General features: G+C 39.1%; 1 protein-coding gene across 2 annotated transcripts in view; it reads left to right on the forward strand.

Annotated features, from left to right (window-relative positions):
- Positions 1-19,447, forward strand: part of VWA3B (von Willebrand factor A domain containing 3B) — a 216,163-nt gene that overhangs the window by 148,682 nt on the left and 48,034 nt on the right. For both annotated transcript variants that reach the window (XM_044263854.1, XM_044263855.1), the window contains exons 15-17: positions 1,792-1,879; positions 1,971-2,118; positions 15,492-15,610. In XM_044263854.1, the coding sequence (XP_044119789.1) occupies positions 1,792-1,879; positions 1,971-2,118; positions 15,492-15,610 (355 nt within the window). The remainder of the gene's footprint in view (positions 1-1,791; positions 1,880-1,970; positions 2,119-15,491; positions 15,611-19,447) is intronic.

The raw sequence follows: 19,447 nt of genomic DNA on the forward strand, positions 1-19,447 counted from the left end.
ACAGTCGCCAAACTATGGAAAGAACCAAGATGCCCTTCAACGGATGAATGGATAAGGAAGATGTGGTCCATATACACTATGGAGTATTATGCCTCCATCAGAAAGGATGAATACCCAACTTTTGTAGCAACATGGACGGGACTGGAAGAGATTATGCTGAGTGAAATAAGTCAAGCAGAGAGAGTCAATTATCATATGGTTTCACTTATTTGTGGAGCATAACAAATAGCATGGAGGACAAGGGGTGTTAGAGAGGAGTAGGGAATTTGGGTAAATTGGAAGGGGAGGTGAACCATGATAGGCTATGGACTCTGAAAAACAGTCTGAGGGGTTTGAAGTGGCGGGGGGGGTGGGAGGTTGGGGTACCAGGTGGTGGGTTTTATAGAGGGCACGGCTTGCATGGAGCACTGGGTGTGGTGAAAAAAATAATGAATACTGTTTTTCTGAAAATAAATAAATAAATAACAATTTTTAAAAATGGGCAGAAGATATGAACACAAACTTCTCCAATGAAGACATACAAATGGCTATCAGACACATGAAAAAATGTTCATCATCACTAGCCGTCAGGGAGATTCAAATTAAAACCACATTGAGGTATCACCTTACACCAGTTAGAATGGCCAAAATTAACAAGACAGGAAACAACATGTGTTGGAGGGGATGTGGAGAAAGGGGAACCCTCTTCCACTGTTGGTGGGAATGCAAGTTGGTGCAGCCTCTTTGGAGAACAGTGTGGAGATTCCTCAAGAAATTAAAAATAGAACTTCCCTATGACCCTGCAATTGCACTACTGGGTATTTACCCCAAAGATACAGATGTAGTGAAAAGAAAGGCTATCTGTACCCCAATGTTTATAGCAGCAATGGCCACGGTCACCAAACTGTGGAAAGAACCAAGATGCCCTTCAACGGACAAATAGATAAGAAAGATGTGGTCCATATACACTATGGAGTATTATGCCTCCATCAGAAAGGATGAATACCCAACTTTTGTAGCAACATGGACGGGACTGGAAGAGATTATGCTGAGTGAAATAAGTCAGGCAGAGATAGTCAATTATCATATGGTTTCACTTATTTGTGGAGCATAACAAATAGCATGGAGGACATGGGGAGATGGAGAGGAGAAGGGAGTTGGGGGAAATTGGAAGGGGAGGTGAACCATGAGAGACTATGGACTCTGAAAAACAATCTGAGGGGTTTGAAGCGGTGAGGGGTGGGAGGTTGGGGTACCAGGTGGTGGGTATTATAAAGGGCACGGATTGCATGGAGCACTGGGTGTGGTGGAAAAATAATGAATACTGTTATGCCAAAAATAAATAGAAAATAAATTTATAAAAAAAGAAATAGAAGTTCCTCTAAATAAAAAAAAAAGAATTAGCAGAATTATATTCATAATACCACCACTGTGAAAAACTAATAAAACAACTTTGATGTGATGTTTCTTGAGTTATAAATAAATAAATAAATAAAATGAAAATGTGTTTTCTAGGGAATGAGGGAATGAATGTCTCATTCTTCCATGGAGAGGGATCTCAGTGGATATGGGATGAAGTAGATAAACAAAACACTGATAGGGCCATATTCATGTATGTATTGGTCTTTATTGTAATTGCAAATGAATTTTTCCAGAGAACCTCCTATGACAGTCAGGATTCTCTGAAATATGGTCCATTTATTAATCATCAGTCACAACAGAACTGAGAGATAAGTATGATCCTTTTGCATTTTGACTTTTAAAAAACCCATATATTCGGAAACTATACCACCATCATTTCTCCTTCCACAGAAATAAGCATCCTGCTGACAAATGAGTACCTAGATGGCAAGTCATTAGGGAGAGTGAGTCGAGAAGGAAAACAGATTCATGACCAAGAGTGAGTACCCCAATTTTACCAGGGAAGCTTTGTTATGGTTGTGTTTATTACAAGTTTTAAAGCATCATATTCTGTCTTCTGTTTCTTCAAGTATGTCTTCAGAAGATTGGCTCAAGACCCATAGCTTGGTTGCCAAGAAACTCACCATCATGGATGCCTTGTCCATGACAGCGGTCCCTCACATCCCCACCTATGTTCCCATTCTGGACAAACATGTTGTTTCCAAGGTCTTTGATGAGGTAAGACTGATTTTCTGTCTATCCCTGCCTGAAATATTTTTCATTTCCAGCTCAAATAAAATGTAGTCCACTTTGGTCTTGTATAGTTGTAACAGAAATGTATTTCAGCCATTAAAAAGAAAATTATTTTTAAAGATAGTAAAAAGGAGAGAGAAATGCTCTTAAGAAGTTTCATTTTTAAGCTTAGAAGAATTTGGCCCTTGCTGGGTTGGTCATTCACAGCTTGTTGCTGGTGGGTGGCAATGTGGAGCAGCAAAAATGTCTGAAAAGCTTCTCAGAGTCATGAGTTGTGAGTGAACATCATCTAGTTTCAGAGGATCAGGGGAGAACTTGGGAGACACAGTGTCCTCCCTTTGCTTACCTTCTCTTCTTAAATATAGTGGCATCTCTTTTTTCCCCCTAAGATTTATTTATTGAGAGAGAGAAAGCTTGTACATACCTGCATGAGTTGGGGGAGGGCAGAGGGTGAGAATCTCAAGCAGACTCCCTGCTGAGCTCATAGCTTAACATGAGGCTGATTCTCATGGACCCATGAAGTCAGGACCTGAGCTGAAACCAGGAGCTGGCCCTCTTAGCTGATGGAGCCATGCAGGCAACACCACTGGCATCTTTCCATCATAAAAGTCCCCAAAGGAAAAAGTCACAAAGAGAAAGAGGGAGGGAGCAAGAGACAAAAAGAGGCAAAGAGAGAAAGAGGGAACTTGAGAGAGATTGAGAGTGAACCAGAGCCAGAGAGAACCATAGGAGAATGACAGTCATGTCTTAGAAGAGGAAAATGCAGTGGGAGGGCATAATAGGGTTAAATGTGGAGGAAAGCTAAATAAATACTGAAAAGTTTCCCTTGAATTGGGCAAATAGAAAGTCCTTGCCCTTAGCAAGAACAGATTCAGTGGAGCAGCCAGACTGTTCAAGAATGAGGAACACACAAAAACCAAAGATATGAGGATCAAACCCCAGTGCTTCTGGGCATATACAGTGACAGCTAATGATTTAAATAGAAACATATCAGGCTAAAAAAAAAATAATAAAATGCTTGGTTTAAGAGGAAAAAAAAAAAGAAACATATCAGGCTTTATATTTGCTAAATGGAAATAGTGTCCTTAAAAGAACTTATCTCATCCTGAAATGGTTACAGAAGAAATGTAGGGTGTTTGGGATTTGCTTCCAAATCATTGGGATGGTGGGAGTTGTTGGGGGAGGAAAGGAATAGATAAAAGAAGATTGGCCACGAGTTGGTAACTGTTAAATTTGCATGATAAGAATATTGAATTGGGGAAGCTCCTTCTACTATTCTGTCTGCTTTTTTATATAGTTCTGATTTTCCATAAAAAATTGAAAAAAAATCAAAGGCAGGAAATCTTTTTTTAAAAAGGCTTTGTCGGGACGCCTGGGTGGCGCAGTTGGTTAAACGACTGCCTCCGGCTCAGGGCGTGATCCTGGAGTCCCGGGATCGAGTCCCACATCAGGCTCCCAGCTCCATGGGGAGTCTGCTTCGCTCTCTGACCTTCTCCTCGCTCATTCTCTCTCTCACTGTCTCTCTCTCTCAAATAAATAAAATAAAATCTTTAAAAAAAATAATAAAAAGGCTTTGTCTAACTGGTCTTGATGTATTTGGAAAAAGCAGAGGAATTGGTGAATTTTTTTCTCTTAGTCACATTGAAAATATCACACTGCTGGAGTTCAACATGTGCACGACCGGTGATTTTGCTCTGGAGGTTGTGTGTGACTGATGCTATTTTCCTGTTGACTTTGCTTCACGGTGAGTGGTTCTGTCCCTGGGTGAGACCTTGTGACTGGCAGGTTCTATTTGTATTTCCAGAGAACTCTAACCTGATTAGTCAGATAACAATGTATCACTCGAACTTGACTTCTTCCAGAAGCAGCAGAGAGAAACTGAACACTGATTGATTTCTTCTAGGAAGTTTGGTGGCAGGTTTTCCTATTCTGTGCACTTATTTTATTAATATTCTTCAGCTTTATTTGGAATAAGATGTATTTAGTGAATTCTGCCAAGAATTAGAATTTTCTTGTGCTTCTCATGTCTCCTTCTAAGCCTTCCAACAACCTAAAACATGGAAAAATAAATTTTTCAAAAAACAAATATGATAGGGTATGGAAGTACAAACATAAAATCAAAGGAAGAAACCATAAAGGAAAGATTTATGGATCAAATACAGAAAAATGGTCTATTGCATAAAAGCATATAAATAAAATGAAGGCAGAGCTCAGAAAAATATTTGCAACATATACAACAAAGAGTTACAAGAGTAATGTCTTAAATATGTTTTTTTTCCAATTTATTTATTTTCAGAAAAACAGTATTCATTATTTTTTCACCACACCCAGTGCTCCATGCAAGCCGTGCCCTCTATAATACCCACCACCTGGTACCCCAACCTCCCACCCCCCCGCCACTTCAAACCCCTCAGACTGTTTTTCAGAGTCCATAGTCTCTCATGGTTCACCTCCCCTTCCAATTTCCCCCAACTCCCTTCTCCTCTCTAACACCCCATGTCCTCCATGCTATTTGTTATGCTCCACAAATAAGTGAAACCATATGATAATTGACTCTCTCTGCTTGACTTATTTCACTCAGCTTAAATATGTTTTTGTGTGTGCATCCATATCAGTGTGTGTGTGTGTGTGTATGTATGAATCAGTGTTCTGTTCACAGAACAACATACATGTACATGTGCCCATATGATGAAAGAATAAATACCTCATTGGAAAATCTAAGGGGATAAATTAAAAAAATCAAAACCCCATACACAAATATTTCTTACCTGGTAACCAAATATATGCACTGAGAAAAAATGCAAACTGAAAAACCAGTTAGACACCTACCCCACCACGACCGTCAAATTTGTAAAGTTAAAAAATACTAATAAACAAACACAAATACTAATGAACAGTGATGGCAAAATTAGGATGAAATGAGAACTTTTATATCCTGCTGGTGGGATTATATATTGGCCTATCCTTGGCAGTACACTCAGGTGTTAAGAGCATACAGCCTCTCCTCCAGTGAATCCATATGTAGGTATTTCATAATCAGAAACACTGATACATATATTCAAAGAATAGTTAGTGCTGCCTTATATCTAACAATGAGAATGCTGAAAGCAACCTAAATGTCTACAGGGTCTATCTGTATTGGGGAGTGTCATACTTTCATTAAATGTCATGTTTCTGTAAAGGATGACATAGGGAAAAGCTCTCAATACAATTAATGTTAAATGAAAAAAATCAGGTACAAACCTCCACATTTATAGTATATAAATTTGGTTACATATATATATGATGTAGACACAGCACTCTTTCTCCCTCCTCTTCTCTTTTTACCAAAATGTGAATAGTGTTTATCTGAGTTGTGAGATTATTGGGGATTTGGGGGTTCTGTTTTTGCTTTGTTGGTTTTTTTAAAAAGATTTTATTTATTTGACAGAGATCACAAGTAGGCAGAGAGGCAGGCGGGGGCGGGGGGAAGCAGGCTCCCACTGAGCAGGGAGACTGATGTGGGGCTCCATCCCAGGACCCCAAGATTATGACCAGAGCTGAAAGCAGAGGCTTAACCCACTGAGCCACCCAGGTGCCCTGGGGGTTCTGTTTTTGTTGTAGTACTTTGAACTGAATATATATTAATGTTATGCTGACGAAAAAAAAAGTTAAGAGTACAGACCTATAACAAATGATAAAATGGTGAAATATAAAGGGAACCTAATTTTAATTAATTATTGGTTTATTTTTATTTGCTAAGTAACATATGAATTCTCAGTATGGAATGACCATGTAGAAGTCTTTAAAGGAAAATGGGGGAATTTCTCTCTCAGCCACTCTCATCTACAAATGAAACTCTTTGGGTAGTTTGGTGATTATCTTTCCAATTGTTTTTCTACCCACACACTCATGCGTATATACGTACGTATACATAATATATATTTATACTCATTGCATAACAATTTTAATAAATATAAATGAGGTGATACCATACGGTTTTCCATTTTATCTTTTATAAATTATCTTTTATTTTATGAAAATCATCTTTTAAAAATTAAGGTCTCGGGACACCCAGGTGGCTCAGTCAGTTAAGTGTCTGACTATTTATTTATTTATTTATTTGACAGGCAGAGATCACAAGTAGGTGGAGAGGCAGGCAGAGATAGAGAGGGAGGAGGAAGCAGGCTCCCTGCTGAGCAGAGAGCCCGATTCAGGGCTCGATCCCAGGACCCTGGGACCATGACCTGAGCCAAAGGCTGAGGCTTTAACCCACTGAGCTACCCAGGTGCCCCCAGTGTCCGACTCTTGATCTCAGCTCAGGTCTTAAACTCTGGGTCATGAGTTCAGGCCCCATGTTGGGCTCCATGCTGGATGTGAAACCTACTTCAAAAAAAAAGTAAGGTCTTACATCAGAATCCTAGAGGAGAACATAGGCCCATATGTTTGGGCCTCTTTGATATCAGCCACAGCAACTTCTTTCTGATATGTCTCCAAAGGCAAAGGAAACAAAAGCAAAAATAAACTTTTGGGACTTCATCAAGATCAAAAGCTTCTGCACAGCAAAGGAAAGAGTGAACAACACAAAGAGGCAACCCACGGAATGGGAGAAGATATTTGCAAATGACAGTACAGACAAAAGGTTGATATCCAGGATCTATAAAGAACTTCTCAAACTCAAACTCAAACACACACAAAACAGACAAGCATATCAAAAAATGGGCAGAAGATATGAACAGACACTTCTCCAATGAAGACATACAAATGGCTATCAGACACATGAAAAAATGTTCATCATCACCAGCCATCAGGGAGATTCAAATTAAAACCACATTGAGATACCACCTTACACCAGTTAGAATGGCTAAAATTAGCAAGACAGGAAACAACGTGTGTTGGAGAGGATGTGGAGTAAGGGGAACCCTCTTCCACTGTTGGTGGGAATGCAAGTTGGTGCAGCCTCTTTGGAGAACAGTGTGGAGATTCCTCAAGAAATTAAAAATAGAACTTCCCTATGACCCTGCAATTGCACTACTGGGTATTTACCCCAAAGATACAGATGTAGTGAAAAGAAGGGCCATCTGTACCCCAGTGTTTATAGCAGCAATGGCCACGGTCGCCAAACTGTGGAAAGAACCAAGATGCCCTTCAGCGGATGAATGGATAAGGAAGTTGTGGTCCATATACACTATGGAGTATTATGCCTCCATCAGAAAGGATGAATACCCAACTTTTGTAGCAACATGGACGGGACTGGAAGAGATTATGCTGAGTGAAATAAGTCAAGCAGAGAGAGTCAATTATCATATGGTTTCACTTATTTGTGGAGCATAACATGGAGGACATGGGGAGATGGAGAGGAGAAGGGAGTTGGGGGAAATTGGAAGGGGAGGTGAACCATGAGAGACTATGGACTCTGAAAAACAACCTGAGGGTTTTGGAGGGGCAGAGGGTGGGAGGTTGGGGGAGCCAGGTGGTGGATATTATAGAGGGCACGGATTGCATGGAGCACCGGGTGTGGTGCAAAAACAATGAATACTGTTACGCTGAAAAGAAATAAAAAAAAAAAAAAGTAAGGTCTTAGAGACTTTTACACACGTGTAGATATGGGTTGTCTCTTTCTTACTAGTTTCACATTTCTTCCTCATTATTTCATTGCTTAATTGAAGTAGGGTTGACGCACCATGTTACATTAATATCATTTGTACAACACAGTGGTTCAACAACTCTGTAAGTTATGCTGTGCTTACCACAAGTGTAATGCCCTCTGTCACCATCCAGTACTATTAAAGTGCTGTTCACTATATTTCCTGTGCTGTAGTTTTCATTCCCAGTTCTTTCCCATCATTAATGGACATTTACACTGTATACTTCTTTTCCATATCACAAACAATCCTATAACATTTCCTTGCACACAGATTTTTGGGCACATAAACAAATCTCTTTGGGGATAGATTCTGCAAAGTGGTGTTGCTAGACCCAAAGGGTGTGCACATTTTAAATTTTGACGGATGCACGTATTGCATGGAGCACTGGGTGTGGTGCATAAACAATGAATTTTGGAACACTGAAAAGAAGTATAATGGAAAAAAATAAAATTTTGACAGATGAAATCAAATAACCTTCCAAATAAGTTTTACATTTCTGCTAGTTAGAGCCCCATGGACAGCCTTTTTCCTAAGAGGAACCCTATATAATATTTGTTGATAAGCATTTGTTTTATAAGTATAGAAATGCTTTGAAAATAGTATGCAGATATAAAATATTATTCAACTTGTCCTCTCTTCACTGGTCCATTCATATTACGAAGAAGTAAACATAATAATATACCTACTCTGAGATTGTTATGGAATTAAAAGAAGTAATGCATATATAATAGCCCATACTCACAGGCACTCAATAAGCTTTTATTGACTTTTATTTTAAAAATATTCAACAAGTATTACATGCCTACTGTATGCAGGCCTGAGTTGATCTCTAGAGTACAGACAAATAAGACAACCAATGTTTCTACAAACACAGTTTACCATCTCATGGAGGAAATAGCAATTAAAATAAGTCCTGGTTAAGGGAGGTGCCTAGTGAAGATACAGGAGAGGTCCCCTAAGCTAGTCTCAGTTGTCAAAGAAGGCTTCAGGCTTGGCTCTGAGGGTTCAGACCCAGGGGCAGAAAAGGAGTTAACAAGTGAGTAGATGGGGAGGGATGTCCTAAGCAGTCGGGGAGCAAGTGGGGAAGTTTAAGATCCAAGAAAGTTTATCATTCTAAAGAACGTTTGTTGTGACTGGAGGAAAGTTAGCACTAGTAAAGGAAGGGCCTTGATTGATTAAGAAGTTGGAGTGTCATCCTGAGGACAAGCAAAGGGGTTTTAACAGAAGATCAATTTAGGCTTCAGTTGCAATGTGCAGAGTAGTTGGAGAGGTTTAAAGCTGGGAAGGTGAGGGTCAGTCAGGAGGCAAGGCCTGGGTGACTCTGATCCAGGTGGCAACAGTGAGGGTGGAGCCAAGGTGATTTTCAAAGTCAGGTTAGATAGGACTAAACAGTGTGGGGCTGAAAGAGAGAAAAATATGGAGTGATTCCCAAGAAGGAGAAACTAGAAGAATAGTGAGGGTCCTGTTCTTCAGAAAAACATTCTAGTCTTCTGGCTCTAGAAAGCAAAGCTAAGCGGTGAGGATCAACATTTTTCAGTTTCATTCCACCATTGACACTTGTGCTTGGTACCTTTTGTGACAATGTAAATTCTCATCACAGACCTGTGAGTAGGTAGCACACAATCCAGTGTGCTTACCTTCCTCCATTATTGATAGTAAGTGCATGCATCATGAGGATGATGGAGGTATACTGCAGTAAATTCCAACTTCACTATCAAAGCATGCCTGTATCTTTTATTCCTTAACATTTTCTCTGACTGGAAGAGACCCTCACTTAGAAATGGAAAGAATAGTAAGACAATAACCTAAACATACATCCTCCTTAGTGGGATGTATAGCTTTTTGAGATTTGGGCTTAATGTTTTTTGAAAAAGTAGACAAAAAAGTAGAATGGAGCTGAAAAGCAAACCTGAATCTTAACACACTGCACTGAGAATTTTAATTGACTCTTAACGCTTATGTTCTGTGCCCAGTCACATCTGTCTGGGCTGAATTGTAAAGCAGTGTTTGGCTTTGTCCCCAGCTCTTTGTTTCATTCATGACTTATGTATGGGTTCTTTCTTCTTCTGGAATACAATGCTGTTTTGGTTTTCAATGTTTCCCGGACCAGCATCAAATCTGTCACCTTGGAAATGAAGTACTGAGCAGAGAGGTTGCCCTAGCAACTCTTCATTATGAGATGCTAACTGGCACTTTGGGTTTCCAGTGGACCAGATAATTTTACCTTAACTCTTTCAAAAAAATTAATTCATTGCCAAGTCATATACAGGATAAAATTGTTTTAGTTATTTGATGAATCTGGAATTCTGAGCTCTTTATTGCCAGTCACCTCAAAGAAAAGTAAAATAATTGGGGAACATTAATCTGTATCATTGGAAAGTTTACATCATCATCATGTTCTTTAACAACATCCCATCAAGGTTTCCTGTTTTGCCCTAATCTGGGTTCATTAGGCACATAACTCTGTGGTCAGATACACTGGGCTTGCATACTAGCTCTATCATTTACTCCTGACAGGCCATGCACAATCCCATTAGTAGGGGTTTTGAGCAAAGCATTTGCTTTCATCAAAGTATCATATATAAAAGTTAGAGCAACTTAGTGAAGTTGCTATTCATCTTGTCATTTAGCTGACAAGTGCAAAGAGGTTAGTGATGCTGTAAGGACAGGCATTTTGTTGCTGTCATATATAGTAGCATTGAACATAAAATTATGTGATAAGTTTCATATTAATTAAAAACTAATTAATTTTTAATTTAAAAAGGACAGTCATTACAAAAGATATATATATTCACTGTGTATAAAAATTAGCAAATACAGATAAATGAAAAAGAAGGAAATAGTAGAGTTACAACTCTACCACTGAAGAATCATTTGGCGGTTTTATGACCAGACCTTTTTCTATACATATGTATCCTTTGTTTTTTGTTTTTGTTTTACCAAAATGATGTCAAACTGAATATACAGTTTAGTGCCTTCATTTTTGCTCAACAGTCTACTGTGAACATTGTTCCAGGTCAACAGACGTTTATCTTCTTTGCCAATGAAAATGTTCACTAAATTGAAAAGAATAATCTTTTCTTTTCTAAAAGTTAGTATGAAAAATGTGGGACATAGTCTACCTTGTAGTAAAATATTTTCTTGGGTTTGTGGAAGATCTTGTTGACATGCTCCTCTTTTGCCAGTTAATTCTGTGATCCTGCTTTCATTTGATCTTTGGAGACTGGAGATGTTCCAGTTTGAAAGCAGACACTAAAGCTTCTACCCTCAGCAGTTTGTGCATCTGCACTGCCATAAACCCACGTGTCTGTGTTCAGAGTTACCCATGCAGGATTTGTGCAGCTTTGGTGTTTCTGTCATGCACATCCCTTCAGTCCTCTCCTTGGCCAGTCTGGCAGCAAGCTCTGGGATATTTGTTGGGAGAGCTGATTAAGGTGAAAAAAGTGAAATTGGTGAACTCAGCGAGGATTGAACAATAATTATATAAACACCCATTTCATACAATGTTCTCATTTTCAAAATGTGGGGTTGAGGATAAACACAGAATGTTGTCAGGAGGAACTTTACCTATAGTGTGACTTTAACAACGAATACCTGTGCATATAGTTCTGTATTCTGCTTCCTTCATTTAGCTTATGTTATGAACATACTCTCTTGTAATGACCACATTCGGATGAGTTTTTAATGGTTGCACTAATATTCAATAATATGAACTACTGCAACTTATTTAAATTATTTCCCCCATTAATGCACACTTTACTTTGAATTTTAACAATGCCTATTTACCTACATCTTTATCACTTAAGAGCAGTACATTAAGGGGCACCTGGGTGGCTCAGCTAGTTAAGTGGCTCCTTTGGCTCAGGTCATGATCTCATGGTCCTGGGATCGAGCTCTACATGGGGCTCCCTGCTCAGAGAGAGCCTGCTTCTCTCTCCCTCTACCTGCCACTCTGCTTACATATGCTTTCTATCAAAGAAATAAATAAAATCTTTTTTAAAAAAAGTAGTACATTAAAAAAAAACTTTACCAATTACTGTGTGGAATGGTATTTCATTTTAATTTTCTATTCTTTTATTGCTTCAGAATAGTTTATTATAGAACCTAAATTTCTTGTTCACTTTGTTCATATTTCTAGCAAATACCTCTTAAAAAATAGCAAAGTTACATTCATTTCATGACTCAATTACCAAGAATTCAAATTTGGAGGAATCCAGACTTCATTATATTTTATAATATAGATAAAACATTTTTGGAGCCTTGACCATTGTTTTAATATATATATAGTTTTAGTTTTTCAAATATTCAAAAAATGGTTACTTTGTACATGTATTATGCTAGAAAACTGGTAGGTTTTTTTTGAAAGGAATAAAGAACAGCAGAGTTTGAAAGGCATATAACAAAACCTGCAATTCAGTGTGTATATTAATATAGGGACTGAATGAGAAAATATGTAGAGAGTGATTAATGCTTGGCAGAGAGTAAAGGATAAACACTATTACCATTATTGACAAAACTATTCTTAAATACAATGGTTGCTTATAGGTCTAACCCAAATTAACTGTACATGAATTCTAGCAATTTCTTCTTTCTTTTTGGTTGCTGACTCTCTCTCTCTCTCTCTCTTTTTTCTGTCTCCATTTCTACCCCCACCTTCCCTCCCTTTCTCATAGTTAAAATCTTTCCCCACAGGTTATGATTATTTTTTTAATTATTTTTTAAAAAATTTTTTAACTTTTTTTAGGGTATGATTATTAATATCAATTTGGCAAGGCTTCTTTTAGGTTAATCTCAGGAGAATTGAAGTAGGTAATATCTTGAAGCTCTTTTTTTGTTGTCAAATTTTATCTAAGATGGTCTCTTGATTTTCATTATGAGAGGTAATAAGTAAATAATTTTCAAAGGAGTTGTGATCAGGGTTGATCTTCTGGGGGAGGGGCCTGTTGTAGTGATTCTCAAGTGTCTTTGCCCCAGGCGGAATTGCACCGCCCTTAGCAGGGGCCGGGCTGAGTGATCCGCTCGGCTTTGCTTTCAGGAGCTTTTGTTCCCTGAGCGCTTTCCATAGAGTTCCGGAGGACGGGAACACAAATGGCGGCCTCCTGGTCAGGTTTTATTCCCTTTCAAACAGAGCTGTCAGTTTCTTCATTAACTGCACCCTCCTCCCCCTCCCCATGCTTCCTTGGAGAAGATGGGCAACCATGGTTCTGATCCCTCAAGTCCTATCAGAATGCCCCTTACGACCTCATAGTCACTCTACATTTGACATCATAAAGAGAATATCCCATGGCACCACCATGTGACCACCATGTTGTAAAAACTAAGACCATAGACTGAAGGTGTGGAGTATGACTTTGTCTTTCCCTAAATCTGCATGCAGAAAGGAATGAGAGTGGGTGCACAGAGCCAAATTTGAACTACTACCACACTGAAGTACATGATGGCCACGCAAAGCCTGAGATCTAAAACCACAAAAGAGGGAAGTAGAACATCAATATAAATGTTGTCACGTTGCTAAATATTTTAGGGTTTGATTTGCAGTTGTGCCATATGTTGGCAAACTTGGAGAGCTATTTATAGACTTCTAGGGGGGTATATTTCCAGGGGTGATAAAAATATGAAGGTCTTTGATTTTGTGGAGATTGATTTCTTTTTCCTCTTGAAAGTTTTTGTGATATGTAGGTCTATTTTGAGAGTTGTGGTGGGTTTTTTTCCCCCATTACTGCAAGCTTCATTCAGTATTCAAAGCCTAGCCGACTCACCTTTCAACCTACTGTTCTGGCCCCTTCCTTTTGACAAAAGTTGTTCTAGAAGCCACATGCTGAATTCCTGTGTCCGACAAGTAGTGAGGTTCGATTTCACAGCCTCTTCGTTTCTTTCTCTTAAGTTTTCTGAGTCTTTGCCTATTTTCTTGTTTTGGTCCTGACATTTAAATTACAAAATTAGTATATGTAGCCATCATTTCAATGTCCTTTTCTTCCAAGATAGGTTGTTTTACTTGAAGTACTCTTTTTCCTGTCCATTTTTTCTTTTGGTACTTCTGTATGTTTTTGTACTTTTACACAGCTGTTACTTCTTTGAACAACCTAATCATAATTAATTTTAATTATAATTACTATAAATCATTGTTAGATGGCTTATAAGATTAATTTCTTCTCAAGCGAATTGACATTCTTATTGTTGATTTTCTCAGTCATCATTTATATATTTTTTTCATTGTAGATTTTGGAAATTTAACGTAGATTAGCAGGATTTTTTTTTAATCTGTATTTTCTTTCTCCTTCTTTCCAGTTGCCATCCCCTGGTACACCCCCTCACTGGTGTTTAGAGCTCTTGTTCCTCAGTGATACTGGAATGTGATAGATTTGGCGGGTGGCTTGGTATAGTTGGTGGTGGTAAGGCACCATCAATGTCCTCTCTCACTTGACAGAACCTTTTTCAAGGGGTGCGAGACCCTCAGCCCAACACTGGCTTCAGGCCCTGAGCCTGACTTGAGCCTTCTTCTTACACTCATAGTCCCACTTGCTGTCCAGGAGTTGTGCTCCCATGGCCCTGCTATCTTTTGACAAAGAGTCAGCAATTCTACAACTTCAGCCCTGCTCACTTGTTCCCAGTTCCATTCAACTTTTGTTACCTAGAAATTTATGGGCCATGCATCTGACCTTTTTTCTCTCCTTCCTCCTTTCCATTCTCTGCATTTTTTTCTTAGGCAATAACAATATAATTTTTGTCTAATTTTGGATATAAGAGGGAACATAAAAGCATGACTTATGTCATCTTGATTGAAAGTAAAAATTTATTTCTTAGAAGCAATTCTCCACATTTTCAAAATGCCTACATGGTGCTTATGGTTGGAATCATATATAATTTTGAAACAATATTATAGCTTGGCATTCTGTTAGTTAGACTTTTCTTTTTTGTTTAAATATTAAAATATGGAATATACTTTTTTAATGAATATTTATTCATTTATCAACAAATATTTGTTGAGGGCACACTATGTGCCAGCCAGTATTCTAGGTAATGGGAATATAATAGTAAATAAAATAAAGTTTCTGCTCTGATAGAGCTTACATTCTACTAAGGAGAGAGAAGTAACATGCAAAGAGGTTAAGTATATAGTATTACAGGTATTAAGAAGATGGCTTGGAGTCATAGGCATACCCAAACCCAAAAGTAAGCACCAGGTGCAAACAAAAAGACTAAAAAGGAAGGCCTCTCTTTCTCATAGTCTGCTGTTCTTATAGAATGTGATCACTGAGGCTTCTAGGACTTTTATAAGAATCTCTTATAAATTGACAAGGAAAATAGTCCAAAGATGTTAAATGTAATTAGATATTTTCAAGAGAAAATAAAATGTGAAATAAATATATGAGGAGGATGTTTAACCCAAGTAGTAATTTACAAAGTAGCAACAAGGTGATCCTTTCTCTTAAAAATTACTTACTCTCATCAGTTTGGCAGGGGCTTACAAAGATAGTACTTGATTCTGACTAGAGTTTCCTGAAGCTGTTGTTTTTGTGTGTGTGCTTGATAGAGTTTTAAAATTGGAAGAAAAAGATTAGCGATGATATCTCAGAGTCTATTTTCTTTATCATTATCTGTATTCTCTAATTTTTCTATAATTATATTGATTCTATAGTCAGAAAAACATGCTGTATAGCACTGTAGATCCATTTTCAGAGGCAGTTGTTAACCTATCAAATGATGCTTTCCTTTGGTATTGCTGTGCAGGTGTTTCCTCTGGCACATGTGTGCAATGACACCAATAAGATGACATTAATTAACCCCCAAGGAGTCAAGCTCAATATCTACAAGCAAAAAGTGGAACAGGCCATTAAGAGCTATGAAAAGTGAGTATTAGACCCAGCTGCTCTTTAAGAGCTATGGAGTTTGTGCTTATTTTCTCTTGTTTTTAGCTTAGATTTTTTTGTCTTTGTCTGGATCAGCTACTTAGTAATTGCCCTGAAGGAATATAGCAGTAGCAGCCACAAACAGGGGGGTTTCCTCAGTGTCAGGCATGCATGAAATACAGGACCCAAAGAATTCCAACAGAGTTTTGAAGGAACCATCTGCCCTTTCCAAAATCTGTAGAAATCTCAAGTTTCCCTGAGATCTTTAAAGTTTTCCCTCTAAGGGCATCTGGGTGGCTCAGTGGGTTAAGCCTCTGCCTTCGGCTCAGGTCATGATCTCAGGATCCTGGGATCGAGCCTGTTTCCTCTCTCTCTCTGCCTGCCTCTCTGCCTGCTTGTAATCGCTCTCTCTGTGTCAAATAAATAAATAAAATCTTAAAAAAAAAAAAAGCTTTCCCTTTAACAGAGTGAATTCGGTCATTTCAGCACAGATTTTGTAAAGTGACTAATGAAACGCCACAACAATGAAATAGTGGAGATAACTTAAGTGTCTCCTACTACGTAAATCATTTTTTCCCAAGATTAGAAGGATGATCAAGTTGGCTCCAGTGAAAGTTTTACTCTTAGTCACTGTGTTAGTGCTGAGATGGAGTTTGTTTTCACAAGGGCAGACGCCTAGTCTCACCCTTGTCCTAGCTCTGTGGTCCCCTCCCCACCCCCAGTCCCAGCACTTTATGAAGCCTCGGTGCCTAGCACTTAAACTTTAAGCATGCCCTGCTTCTCCAGGCAAGCCTTTCCTTGGTTCTGGAACTGTGCAACTGAGTTTTCACCTATCACCACGTGGATGGAAGGAATGACATAAAGTACATGAACATTAACAATGTCCTAGGCAGAGTTTTCTGGTCTGTTGTCATTTTGCGGTGTATCTACTGTGTGTTTAAAAGAAGTATAGAGCCTGACTCCTGCCACATGGGTTGCACAGTCTGGTCTAGATGCTGGCCTTTCCCCACCATGCCCATCACAGGCCTCTGCAGATCTCCTTTCACAGGAGCCTTCTCCTGCCCTCACCTAAGAATGGAGGCTTATACAAGCTCCTTCAGCTGCCTCCAGGCTCCTCAGGACTTCTCTGAGCCTTTGTCTGCCCTCCCTTTCTCTTGCAGACACAATGAACTACACAAGGCAAGGCTCGCTCTTGTCTGTGGGCCTGAGGCTTTGCTCTGTAGATTTCTCCATGTCTCCTCCACACGGGGGCTGTCCCTCTACTCTGCCTCTCCTTCTGCACCAGGCAGGCCTTCCCCCCTTGCCTTTCAGCAGTGCTGCCCTCTTCCTGTCCTCTAGCTGTCCTCTTTCATTACTGTCTTGCCTAAGCTCCAGTGGCCCTCTGTTCAGAGGCCTTTCCCCAGTGACTCCACCACACACCCTGCCTATGGCCCTCAGAGGGCTCAAAGCTTCTGCACAGGCCTGTGTCTCCTATGTAAGGATGTCAGCTTTCAAGGGCCGGAGCTTAGCAGCCTTGCTCTCCTTGTCTCCTCTAACTAGGAGGTATTGCTATGTGTGTATTTGACTATTGAAATTTAATTTGAATCTGATCTAATTCACATTTAGTTATTAAAATTTATCAAATTCAGTTAGTCAAAGTATATCTTTCATATTATAATGGAATATGCTTTACTCAGTCAAATATTTGGGTTCTAGAATAACCTGGTTTGTGAAAGCCTGGTGCAGGGCCACAAGGTAGGGCTTTTAGGTCCCAATTCTGAGCTTCATTTTTGACTCTAACATCTACGTGGCATGTCTCATAACAAGTGGAAGCTTCAGATTCCTTATTTACAAAATCTCACAAGGCAGTTGTGAGGGTTATGTAAATTATATATAAAGAGCAATTAATGTTAATTACTTACCCCTTTCATTCCCTGAATCTGCTGATCCCCAAATAACCATAAATACAGGAGTATAATAGTTACATAACTCTTCCGCCTACATTAACCCTTTCCCTTTCTAAAGACAGGAATCCCTCCTTCCCTAATAGCAAAATCAAAATACAGACATAGCAAGTGATTCGGCCCACTTCTTACTTCCAATGAGTGAATCTGGAAAGGTCTTTTAGGGCACTTAGAGAAATGGATATTGCTGTTATTAATAGTAACATTAATTCTAATGTTGATATTATTTAAATTTCAATGTCATTGAATTAATATATTAATGTGTTGTGAATATTTAATATAATTATTTAATAATACTAATATTAACATTAGTATTATACAGGACAAAACTTCCTGATCTTTTGCATTCAGTAGTCTTTCAGAATTTTGTTGGCATAAGCATCACTGCCCTTTTCCATCTTGCTCCACCTTTCTAAAGATACACATACAGTGAAAAGTAATTAATGAAACTTGGTTTACTCCCACTCTGTCCCCAGTATAGTATTTCTAAGGAGTTTCCCATCACAAGTAAGTCAGATATAACCCTGAATTTGTATGGTTAGCAATGACCAGACAATTGGGAAGCTCACAGCCCTTTGGCCAAAATAGTGACATAAGCTAGCTATGCTGGTCACACCTAACTGGCTGTGTGTGGAGTCCTTCTGCTTCAATATTTCATGAATCAAGATAGCAATTCTGACTTTGTATGTCTGAGTATAAACTTTGAGTCAGGGTTCCAGGGCTGGCTAGCCCTGGGGTCATTTTTCTGCTGCTTATTTTGACTTTGAGTATAAGGTCAAGGTTTCAGTTCTCAGATTCACAGGAGAAGCATCAGTTCTAACCTGACTGTGGGGCCCATCCTTAGTAACCTCCAAAATGCTCTGCAGGCTGGTTAGATTTCTAAAGTGTCATTAATTACAAGTTGCTTCGCAAATTCTGGCAATTCTTGGGACAAGTAGATTTGTCAACTAGAGGTATGGAGAGCTAGTGAAAGCAGCCCCTCAACCAAATTTCACTCTTCCTTAAACAAAAAGAAAAGGAAAACTATGGCTAGTAAAATCCCTGAATCAAGGAGTGGACCAGCCTCAGGGAAACCCTCATGTCCCATAGCCTCTTGGCATCCTGCAGGGACGGCCCTCATTCCACGCCTTTTGTGGCCAGTCAGTGGAGCCAGGATCAACACCCTTACCTGCCCTCAGTTCACACCCACCCACTTTTTCTTGCGAGTTGGAAGTATAGTTGGAAAATAGGGGGAATAACAGAAGTTATGTAAGTGTGCTCTTAGAAAAATATTTTCTAAAGGATTGAATTAAAATTAGTGGTATGTGGAGCTAATTAGACCCATTCACTAAGGGTTTCTCGGTTTCCAAGCCTTGCCCATCTTCAGAACCTGGAGGGAATAAACACTGAGTTATTCCTGGTCATTTATATGTACATCTCAATCCTCCCAGCACCAAGGTAGGTGGTGTTATCCTTGTTTCAGCGATAAGAAAACAGAGTTTCAAAAAGTTATGTAACACAGGATCACACAGCAGCAAAGTAAAGGCATTGGGATTTGAACCCAGAACCATGTGGCTCCAAAGCCTTTGGTGTCACTCCCAGCCTCCTTACTATATATATACTGCCTCAACTTTCCAGGTTTAGTTTTAAGGGGATTTTAAAATGAGGTTGTGGTTGGTTTTTTTGGTTTGTTTTTTTGTTTTCAGAGAAGCACATACACACAAGCCAAAACTGCATCCTGTGACTCCTTTAAACAGGTCTTACAAGCCCTGCTTATTGATATGTGAACCACATAATTTAAAAAAAAAAAACAAAACCCAGTTTCCATATAGGCCCTAAGGAGCTCAAAGCCTCCAGGTGAGACAGCAGCACTTTGCTGGCGTATTGCCTACTTCCTGACTGTTCATATCACGTG

Source organism: Neovison vison, chromosome 8 (assembly GCF_020171115.1).
Source record: "Neovison vison isolate M4711 chromosome 8, ASM_NN_V1, whole genome shotgun sequence".
Classification (NCBI taxonomy): Eukaryota; Metazoa; Chordata; class Mammalia; order Carnivora; family Mustelidae; genus Neogale; species Neogale vison.